Here is a 10,245-nt window from a genome sequence, read left to right as displayed (position 1 = left end):
CGCTTTCGGCATTCATCGATCTTCGAGGATTATTTTCGGCGAGACCCTGGGGCCAGTCAGCCTGCCAGACTTTTACAAGGTTTTGCATGAAAAAAAAAAAGATGAAGACGAAGACGAAAACGAGAAAGGAAGAAAAGAAAAAAAACGAGAGAACTGACCAAGTAGGCTGGATGGGCGAGATGTCGGTGCCTATAACGTGTGTGGCTGGATATGCACTGTCTGCAGCGTAAGTACGAGAAAACCTCATCACCCGGAAGCAAAAGGAAAGGGGAGACGAACTCTGCAACGTCCAGGGCCCAGATGCCTGAATGCGAAGGTCAGTATAACCAATCGAGAGCAAAGAAGAAGAAGATAAGAGGCTTTACCTGTGCCTGTGCCGACATCGAGTATTCGTTTTGGCTCCTCTGATATAGGCGCAAAGATGAGCCGCCCGCCAAAGAGCATGCCGTATATATGCTGCAGGAAGTCATGGCGATCCGACTCGGCCTTGGGGGTTGTTAGAAAAGCACAACCAACAAGAAGGGGAACACTGACTTCATCATTGGGTAGACAGTATCGTCCTTCTCTGAACGAGGCGTAACGCCGTCCGTTCCTGTAGACGTAGCTAGTGATGCTAGAGGTCAAGCTCTGTAGTGAATGTTCATCGCTATTTACGGCCGTTAGAGATGATGAAAACAGATACATAGCAAGAGGAAGAAGACGAAGACGCAGAGAGCGAGCGAGCGAGCGAGCGAGAGAGAACTGACCTGTCGCTTCCGACGGCCGAGTCGCTGTCGTCAAACTCGTCCTCGTCGTCGACTGCCAGCTGCGGCACCTGGTCCGGCTCAGGCTGGCGGACAGGCGAGCCAGGCGAGGACGAGGAGTCGTGATGATGCTGCTTCTGCTGCTTCAGCTGCTCGACGCTCTCGTCCGGCGACGGTTTGACCATCTTCGAGGGCCGCGGACCGTCGAGCACGGGCTGATCATCAGCAGTCGTAGCGGGCGCCATCGCGGGTGAATCTGAAGATGGAGGCGAGGCTGCCGCTGTATCTGTATCTGTGTCTGTTTCTGTAGCTGTAGCTGTCTCTGAGGTTGTTGTAGCTGGCGAAGTTGATGTTGCTGTCGATGTTGGCGCTGCTGCGAATGGAAAGGAGAAGCAGTCGAGCCAGGGCGTCGTATAGCCGTTGGATTCGCGGGATGCAGCAGAAGTGCCGGCAGCAGACATCAAGCCTTCAGACCAGAGGATCCTGGATAATAATGATACCGATAATAATGTTGAGATGCAGCAGTCGTAGTTGGTTCTCCTTCGTCGTCTTCTTTTCGGTATCTTCGTCTTTGTCCGTCTGCTGGCTTTGTCGCAATATCGAGTTGGTTACCAGAGAGACATCAGGACGAGCAGCAGAGGAAGAAAAAGAGACTCGAAGCCGGCCCAGCTGCGTCTGACAGGAATCTGAAGGCCCTCCTCCCTGTATCCCCTGTCTCTCTGGGGCCTATATGTCGGTTTCCGGGGGTTGTTATTATTACTTAGTGCATAATAGGGGGACCATGTCTGGCCGTCGCTCTGCAGCGTCTCCCTGCGTCTCCCTGCGTCTGGTTGCTTCTGGGTGCCTCTGCTCCCCTGTCCTTAACCGCATGTAATTATTTCTTTTCTTCTTAATGTATTCACGGTTTAATGCACCCTGGAGCCGAATTGACTGGCAGGCATGTCTGCAGCGAACCAAACAAGACCCCCTAGTCAGTCACTGATATCTAGTTAGTTGCTATCTCTCACTCCTGCTTCTACCGCACCACCACGACCTCATATAGACAAAATAGAAAAAAGAGAGAGAGAGAGAGAGAGAGACGACACCGTCAACACCGTCAGAATAACAGGAGGATAGACAGATACCTGATCATGGTGACGACGACGGTGCTAGGCCTCGCTGCCGCTGCCGGCCTGCTCTCGCACTGGCAGCTCTTCCTGCGCGGCGAGTGGGAGCGCCATACTCCCTCCATTGCAGCCGTCTACTCCCTCGCGGCCGCCGGCTTGATTGCTGCCTTCTGGCTCGTCCAGCGTCTGCCGCTGCTCGACTCGCTGTGGACGCTGGCTGCGCTCGCTGCTGTCTATCTGCTGTCGCTGTTCGCCAGTATATCCATCTACCGGCTCTGCTTCCATTCGCTCAAGCAGTTCCCAGGGCCTGTTGCAGCCAAACTGTCGGGTTTCTGGTCTGTTGCTTGCGCCCTGCCGCAGTTCAAGTTCCACGAAGCAGTTCAGAGCCTTCATGCTGAACATGGCGACTTTGTTCGGATCCGTGAGTTGTCTCGTCGTCGTTGTTTTTATGGCTGTTTTGGTGGCTGTTTTGGCGGTTGTGGTTGTGGTTGATAAGTTAGTTACTGACTTGTGGTAGGACCGCGAGAAATCTCAATCAACAACGCTGCTGCAGTCCGAGATATCCATGGCCATGGCTCAGTCTGCCTTAAGGGGCCCTTTTACGATCTCAATTACCCGTCCAGGTCGCTCCAGATGACCAGAGACAAGGCGTTTCACTCGCGAAGACGGCGCACCTGGGACCGCGGGTTCAGTCCAAAAGGTGCCCCTGAATCCCCAAACCCTCCCCTATCTACCATCTATCAAGCTGGGTCTAACTGACGGTTTCTTGCAGCATTGAGCGAGTATGAGCCTCGTGTGTACCAGCACTGTCTAGATCTGGTCAAACAGCTCTCCAGACTGGCCGGGACGCCGGTAGACATCGGCAAGTGGTTCAAGTACTTTGCCTTTGATGTCATGGGCGACCTCAGCTTTGGACGGCCCTTCGACATGCTCACGACCGGCAACCCTCACTTTCTCTTCGGCATGATGGAGTCCAGCAAGCCAGTCGTAGGGACGCTCATCGGTGTCCCCTGGCTCTTTATTCTCTTCCAGAAGCTGCCTGGCATCAGCCGTGTGCGCTCAAACTGGATCTCCTGGTGCGGCGCCCAGGTTCAGGAACGGATGAAGGTACCTTATCTTTTGCATTCTCTCTCTGATGTAGCTATACTCAATATACTAATGGATGGATAATAGCTGGGAACTACACGGCCTGACCTGTTTTCTTACATCCTGGGGAATGATCTTAGTGAAGCTACAACCGATGGAGACCTGACCTATGACGCCGAATTGGCCATCGTAGCTGGAAGCGAGACCACAGCCATCAATCTAACGACGATTCTCTACCTTCTTGCACGGCATCCAGAGCAGAAACGAGCACTCCAGGCTGAAGTCGACATGCTGATACCCACGCTCGACCAGCTCTCACACCTAAAGCTCGCCTCCAGCAGCCTCCTCGAGGGCTGCATTAACGAAGGCCTGCGCCTCTACCCTCCCGTCCCCAGCGGAGTGCAACGCCTGACCCCTCCGCAGGGAGCAATGATTGCAGACAGATGGATTCCTGGAGACACGATCGTCTCGACTCCCACATACACTCTCCATCGCGGTACGTATCACCATCTCATCCCTGTCATGTTTTTTTCCTTTTTTCTTCTCTCTTCCCTTTTTTTTTTTTCAACACGCCTTTTCTTTTTCTATTTTTACTTCATGATCTTCTACTTTTTTTTGGCTTTCGTATTTCTCGGTCTTTACCTTGTGTTTTTCTTGCCTTGTCTTCTCTTCTCCCTTGCCAGATATTATATGCTCCAGATAGAAGGGCATGCTAACATGGATATAAATTACCCGATCTAGATAGCAGATACTTCGTCCAGCCCAACCATTTCATCCCCGAAAGATGGTCATCCAAGCCCGAACTGATCATCCGCAAGGACGCCTTTAGCCCATTCCTGGCTGGCCGGTACTCTTGTGCCGGCCGTCCGCTAGCCATGATGGAGATGCGCATGCTGCTCGCCATGGTGGTTCGGCTGTTCGACTTCAGCTTCCCCAAAGAGAGCCGTGCCGGTGCCGAGAAACTCTACGATGGCAAGGGCGGATTCAGAGACTACTTCACGGCTGGTGCCCCGACGGTTCCCCTGGTCTTTACCAAGCGGTCTCTCGATACCGTAGCCAATGGGGCCTGAAAGCTGGGTTTGTTTCCCTCTCCCCCCTTCCCCCTTCTAGCCCCTTCTCGTCTCCTTTAACTCCCTCTACACGAGCTAACCTCCTGGTTATTTCTCTCTCACACGCTCTCTCTCTCTCTCTCTCATTTCTCCTCTTCTAAGCGGGCGGCGGGCGGTTTTTCTTTTCTTTTCCTCTTTCGGGTGTATATGCATGCATAATGAGACAAGACAGTCCGCGGGTCCTTTTTTTTTCTATTACAGTTCCTTTTCTTTTTCAGCTCGAAGCCCGAAGTGATGAACGAGATATGACTCTTTTCTTTCCTTTTTCCCCTTCTAAATGACGAGTTTCCTTGCTGTATCTCTTTAACTATCAAATCAACCAGCCAGCCAGCTTACCTGCCTACCAACCAACCAACCAACTTACCAAATTGGGATGCGAACTGAGATATAAATTCAAGACGGGTGCGGAATTGCATGGCAGCACAGCATCCGATTGACTTCGATCTTCCCCCCCTTTTGCCCTCTTCATATCTCCCACACCAATCACCAAGCCGGTCAGAACCAACATTCAAACACAAATGCGCCGATAGTGAGCCATTCAAAAGCGTTACCGTTGGACAGAATCTTCAGGCTCGATTGCAAGCGATCCCCAGAGTATGTAAGTGTACCGTACCGCCGGACGGAAGGGCCAGCAGGAGAAAAAGCAAAGGAAGATATAGTTAACTTAACATTCATCCTTACACACCACCACATACATATACATACCTACATTGCCTGCCTTATTTAGCGGCAGATCTACGAATGGCTGCACATAACGATCTGCCCGATATTAAATACCCCTCCGTCAGTTGATCAAATCGATCGAATCAAATGAACAGTGGTAGCTAAACCAACTGCTGAAAAATGACAAAAGAAGAGGAAGAAGCAAAAGGGAGAGGGGGTGCACGAAGAAACCCGGTTTCCCACCTTCTTGTGACCCCCTACCTACATACATAACAATCAAAATTAGCCCATCCTCCGAGTTATGTATGCATTTTCAAGGATAAGAAACACCCTCACGTATGAAACACCGAGTTAACGGTATGTATAGATTGAGATATATGCTGGCCCGGTTCTTGTCGTGCCTGCAACGTCGTACCAACGCCGACCCGCTGAATGGGAAACGTCCACACCCCCGAACCAGCCTGACGGGACGCGGAGCATCGGGTTCATCCATGGGGCCCTCTGGCTGCTTGCTTGCTTGCTTGTCTGCCAGGCAGCATCCTGCTGGGCTGCCGCAAGCGATGATTTGCCAGCTAAACTACCCGGACCCCTTGACTATCCAACATGTCGGGCTCCTGTCCGCTTCGCGGCATGACATGATATGTTCGACTAGACGAGAGCCGGCTTTTCTTTCGTTCTTGTCTGCTTCCATTGTTTGGTTCGTCCTTGCATAGAGTTTTCTTCCCCCCCAGGTAAGTAGGGATGTTTAAGTATGCGAATGCGAGCGAGAACGTGAGTGGAAACGTAGACTTCCTGTCCCGTCTGTTTGCTGGTGGCTGGCTCCTTTTTTTCTTCCCTCGTGTGATTAACCCACTTCCACTGCAGTATTATTATTACCTGCAGGCCGGCCTGCACACACGCACACTAACTTGGGAATCCTGACCGTGCTTGATGGCCTGCCCGCAGGATGCAGAGTATATAGCTGAGTATACGCCGGGCAAACGGTGTTACTCCGTAGTTGCCTAGGTATATGTATGCAGCATGTACGGAGTCCTCCGTAAGTATGGGCGAAATCATGGCGTGATCAAGGTAAAAACCGTCAGCCGCCTATGATTTCCGAGTTATAGTAACTGTTGCATATTGAAAGCAAGAGAAAGCAGTGGGTGCAGGCGGTGGTTGGGATAATTATCCAGGGGTTCCCCTGGCTTTCCCCCCTCAAGCAGGAGGAGTAAAAGAAGTAAAATTCGGGGACAGATGCCGTCTAATTTGTCCACTTCGAAACTAGACAAACGCTATTCAATGGACCGTCCACAGTAAATTGCGAAAAGCAAGGCTCTCAGCATGATACGAGCTGACATGATTTTTGGCTGTGGTTGAATGAAGACCGAAGCAAAGCCGGTATAACTAACAGATAGTGATAAATGCAACAAGTCAAGTTATCAAATATCAGCCATCACGCACGACATGCAGCCCCTGTCCAACGTCTCGCCAAAAGAAACGTCGAAGATCGGCCTGCAGATATCAGAATCAGCAGAGTGTCCGTCCTCGGTAGTATCGTACAAATCTATGCGCGCCCGCAGGTAAAAGTAAAAGTATCCAGTAACTAACGAGGTGGGTGCAGACATGGCGCCGGGCCACTCGGTAACGAACTCATCCTTGATCGACTGCGGATCAGCCCACAGACAGACTTCCGCTGCCACATCCATCACCTGCGGGCATGCATGGCTCTTTTTTTCTTTTCATTTTTGGCTCTTGATGCTGTGCTGTCCGGGGGCGAAGGGAGAGAGGGAGGGAGGAAGGGTGCCCTGTCCCTGTCTTCCCACGCCATGAATCTGTTGGCTGGCTCCTTCGTTTGTTCGTATATAACTCGGGATTGACTGATATAAACATCGAAGGGGCCGGTTTTATCAGTCGAGATTTAACATTGACCAGGAGTTCCAGGCCAGAGTAGCAAACATCGGGTTTAACGTGGGCTATTTTGATATATCCCTTTCGAAGCCGGCTGGGAATGGTGCAGTTACGTCTGACAGGACACAGCGCGTCAACACGTATGTAGTTGAACAAACGGACGACAACGGCAGGAGAGTTGAGCTATCCAGGCCAGACAAGGAGCAGAGGTCTCTCCGATCGCAGCATACACACACACAGCATACTCCTGAAGCTGTTTGGCTGCCGAGCCGGTCGCCAGTTTTCATCGCTTCATTCGCGCATCGGGACGCCGTGGCACAAGCGAGCTGACCGCTGAGAGATCAGATCAGAGTCAAGGCTTCTCAAGCTCTGTATCACACATGGCGCCGTATAACTAGACTATATACGGAGTAGTCAGTTATCTATGTATGGCAGACGGAGCATTCAAGTGATATGTTGCAGGGCTGAGGCCCAAGAGTAAGCATGTCGTTAGTTAACTGTTGCGAGAGAGATCGAAGGCTCAAGAGCGATGCTCCGAGATATTGGCATGGATGGCAGCCAGATGCGCAGCATCTTAATAGCCTGGGATATATTATAGTTATCATATAACCAAGAACAGTTCATCTGTCACACATCGATAATGATGTTAATTCGAAGTCGTGGTTGCAATGTTATGTATGAGTCTTTGCTGCATGTTTAAAGAGAGACAGTTGACCGGATGGATGTCTCACTATCAAGGATTTGCTATATCGATAACTACACCATCTACGCTGTCCTTTGATGCTGTAGGGAGTGTAGTTAGATATAAACCTGCTGTTCATCTTGGAGACATCAAAGCAGTTTCGAGGTGTTGGATATACTCAGTATCTCTAAAAGGGGCCAAGTGGTGTATCTCCCGTAGTTGTCCTGTACAGCCAGCGACAGCCAGCTTCATCTCTTCATCTTTTTGAGATAGAAAGTTCCCTTCACCCGGGGCTTCTTCTTCTTCTTCTCTTCTCTTCTCTTCTCTATATCCGTAGGGTGTGTCCAGGCCAAAGACTCCGTACCAAGCCCCCTATTACACTCTTCCCCGAGAGGACCAAGACTGCACATAACTATGTCTGAGAATGGCCTCAACCAGTGAACTCGTCAGACATAAATGATAACCCGTGGATGCCCTGCCGAGTGCTCCATCGGCATCACCGTCCAAGTAACCAAGTGGAATCAGCGATGTGGAATCCCAAGCTCAAGCGCGAGGAAGAAGCCGAAGCCGCCTCCAAACAACCAACCAGACGACCGTCAACTAGGTGACTAGTTACCTAGGTATTCCTTCATGCCCGTCGAGGCTCCCTAACTACGGAGTACTCAATATATGTGTAAGTCTGCCTGTCGTTCAAGTCGCTATGGAATCACTGCGGCTCAAACTCCACCAGCGACGCCGCCGTTTTTCGGACGCTTCTGGGATTTGTCAAGCGAGACAAAGACCAGCAAGCAAGACAAGTAAAAAGAGAGTAAAAAGAGAGAAAAAGAGGCAGCCTGGCATGTTCTGACTGGTCGAGGGCGATCCTGGCTCCTTGTCCGTTGCTGAGCTCAGTCGCTGTTGATTGGAGCAGCGCGAGCAGCTGGCGGGCGCAGCAGACGTCGCATTGATAAATAAATAAAACAGATAATTAGCTGGTGAACTGATACGGTAAATAAATATCAGTTAGCAGATATGAGGCTTTCGACTGATTTACTGACCGACTGACTGAGGGCTTGATTGCTTGAATGCTCTGGAATCGACGGCCGATTTTCTTCTCTCTCTGCGGCTGACGGTGAATTAACGACTCCCGGTGCCTCCAGGACGGGCCATGATATCGCCATAGCCAACGACCGTCGACAAGAAAACAGGCAGACAGGCAAGGGATACACGGGCAATAGAGACAGAGACAGAGACAGAGACAGAGAAAGAGAGAGAGAAAGAGAGAGAGAAAGAGAAAAGAGATAGACAGAGAAGCTGGTGGAGGGCCAGGGCGAAGAAAGCTGACAGCTTCACGATGTACATACGACGGGCCAGCGACGACAGCCCCAGCTCCGGCGGGTCTAACAACCTGTATTTTGTGAGTGCTCCAGGCGATGAAACAATTACTACTCTTCTAACAGTAGCTGTTCAATGTCCGTAGATTGCCATCATCGTCCTCGCGGTCGCCGTCGCCTTCATCACCGCGTTCTTCGTGCTGCGGCACCTTCGCAGACGCAACTACAGCCCTCGATTCATACCCGGCAGCTATCTCAAGGGCCTCTGGCAGCAATGGACGCCCGGATCCTCCTATAACGCCGTGCCAGGCGGGACTCGACGGATGGACATCGATGGGGGCGCAGACGACTCTGTTGGCGAGGGCCACCAGCAGCAGCGGCATCAGCATCAGCAGCATCAGCAGCAGCAGCAGGCCGCCGTCGACCGCAACACCTCCGTCCGGTCCGTCATGACGCTGCCCTCGTACACACTGACGCCCAAGGCGAGTGAACAAGTGATAGCCCGGGAAGGCGAGCGAGACGGGATGGATGTGGTTATCGAGTTCCCCGAGACGGCCGACGAAGAGGAAGCACACCGCGAGGAGCAGATGGAGTCGCTGTATCAGATCCGTCTGGCGCGACGGCGAGAGATAGCAGAGCGCGAGGAGGCCCGCCAGCAGCGCCGGGAAGCCCGCGAGAGAGGCGACTGGGCCCGTCTGGAGGAACTGCGGCGAGAGAGTCGAGCCCGCGCAGAGGCAGACCGGCTGCTGCCATCGGGGGACTCCAACAGCAATCCCAACGGCAGCGCTGCCTCCGTGTCTGCGGCCGTCCTGCTGGCCGAGCACCAGTCTCGCAACCGGGAGAGACGGGTCTCCAGCGTCTCCTACGCTGATATCGGACATGTCAGGCACGACGGAACCAGGCTCCGTTCTACCTCCCCAGACCCGGACTCAGACTCGCGGGGCCTGCTCGACTCCGCGGCCGCCATGGGCTCAGCGTCAGCAGCGACGCTCCCAGGCATTCACATACATCAGCGGACAACCTCAGCCTCGTCTCTGCTCTCCCACGCTTCCAACCACTCCGATGCATCCTCCCTGGGCACCGCCGTGGGATCGGCACTGGACTTGAATACCATTCCCCCCCCGTACGATGACGCTATCTCTACCACCACCACTGCCACTACCACTGCCACTGCCTCCGGATGGGGGGATGCTCCGCCCTACCAGCCAACGCCGCCAAACGAAACAGTCACCCGTCACGCAGGAGACGAAGATGCACACGAAGCCAGGCCTCCCGAGCTGGCTCCTCGTCTCCCGCCGCTGTCTACCTTACCCAGCATTGCTATAGAAGTCGCTACCCCGACCAGCAGTGCGCCCCCGACCCCTATATCCCATATCCAGGCACCCTCACCAGTCCACACCCCGACTTCTGCACCCAGATAGGTCATTTTTATTCCTTGCTTGATCCTCTCCTCCCTCTAGGTTGATGTCTTGATATATATCTTCATCTCCTTTCTTATTTTTCTTGATCTTCTTCTTCTTCTTTACTTCCTTTGGATTACTCTTGTGTGGCATCTTATTTGCAGCGTACTTGTTTATGAGCTCGATGATTTCATTCCAGTAACGGCCTCTCGGTGGCTGTTATAGATGTTATTAATAGTTACGGCATTTTATTTCA

General features: G+C 52.4%; 4 protein-coding genes across 4 annotated transcripts in view; 2 read left to right on the top strand and 2 right to left on the bottom strand.

Annotated features, from left to right (window-relative positions):
* MGYG_08361 (hypothetical protein) overlaps window positions 1-988 on the bottom strand; it is a gene marked incomplete at both ends in the record, with an annotated part of 1,924 nt that extends 936 nt beyond the window's left edge. The window contains 3 exons of the mRNA XM_003169409.1: window positions 159-219; window positions 366-646; window positions 747-988. Coding sequence (XP_003169457.1) covers window positions 159-219; window positions 366-646; window positions 747-988 — 584 coding nt within the window. The remainder of the gene's footprint in view (window positions 1-158; window positions 220-365; window positions 647-746) is intronic.
* An 885-nt stretch (window positions 989-1,873) lies between these two features.
* Window positions 1,874-4,005, top strand: MGYG_08360 (benzoate 4-monooxygenase; the record flags this gene model as incomplete). The annotated part of the gene is made up of 5 exons (XM_003169408.1): window positions 1,874-2,270; window positions 2,367-2,549; window positions 2,622-2,956; window positions 3,023-3,431; window positions 3,677-4,005. The coding sequence occupies 5 exons, from the start codon at window positions 1,874-1,876 to the stop codon at window positions 4,003-4,005; spliced, it is 1,653 nt and encodes a 550-aa protein (XP_003169456.1).
* Window positions 4,006-7,524: 3,519 nt separating this feature from the next.
* On the bottom strand, window positions 7,525-7,908 carry MGYG_08359 (hypothetical protein; the record flags this gene model as incomplete). The annotated part of the gene is made up of 2 exons (XM_003169407.1): window positions 7,525-7,694; window positions 7,893-7,908. 2 exons carry the CDS (start codon window positions 7,906-7,908, stop codon window positions 7,525-7,527), a joined length of 186 nt encoding a protein of 61 aa, XP_003169455.1.
* Window positions 7,909-8,609: 701 nt separating this feature from the next.
* MGYG_08358 (hypothetical protein) lies at window positions 8,610-10,010 on the top strand (the record flags this gene model as incomplete). The annotated part of the gene is made up of 2 exons (XM_003169406.1): window positions 8,610-8,672; window positions 8,736-10,010. 2 exons carry the CDS (start codon window positions 8,610-8,612, stop codon window positions 10,008-10,010), a joined length of 1,338 nt encoding a protein of 445 aa, XP_003169454.1.
* Between the last annotated feature and the right edge of the window lie 235 nt (window positions 10,011-10,245).

The sequence above is a fragment of the Nannizzia gypsea genome, genomic scaffold, assembly GCF_000150975.2.
Source record: "Nannizzia gypsea CBS 118893 supercont1.9 genomic scaffold, whole genome shotgun sequence".
In the NCBI taxonomy this organism is placed as follows: Eukaryota; Fungi; Ascomycota; class Eurotiomycetes; order Onygenales; family Arthrodermataceae; genus Nannizzia; species Nannizzia gypsea.
The sequence above is the reverse complement of the archived record's forward strand: the minus strand, read 5'-3'. Positions and strand labels throughout refer to the sequence as shown.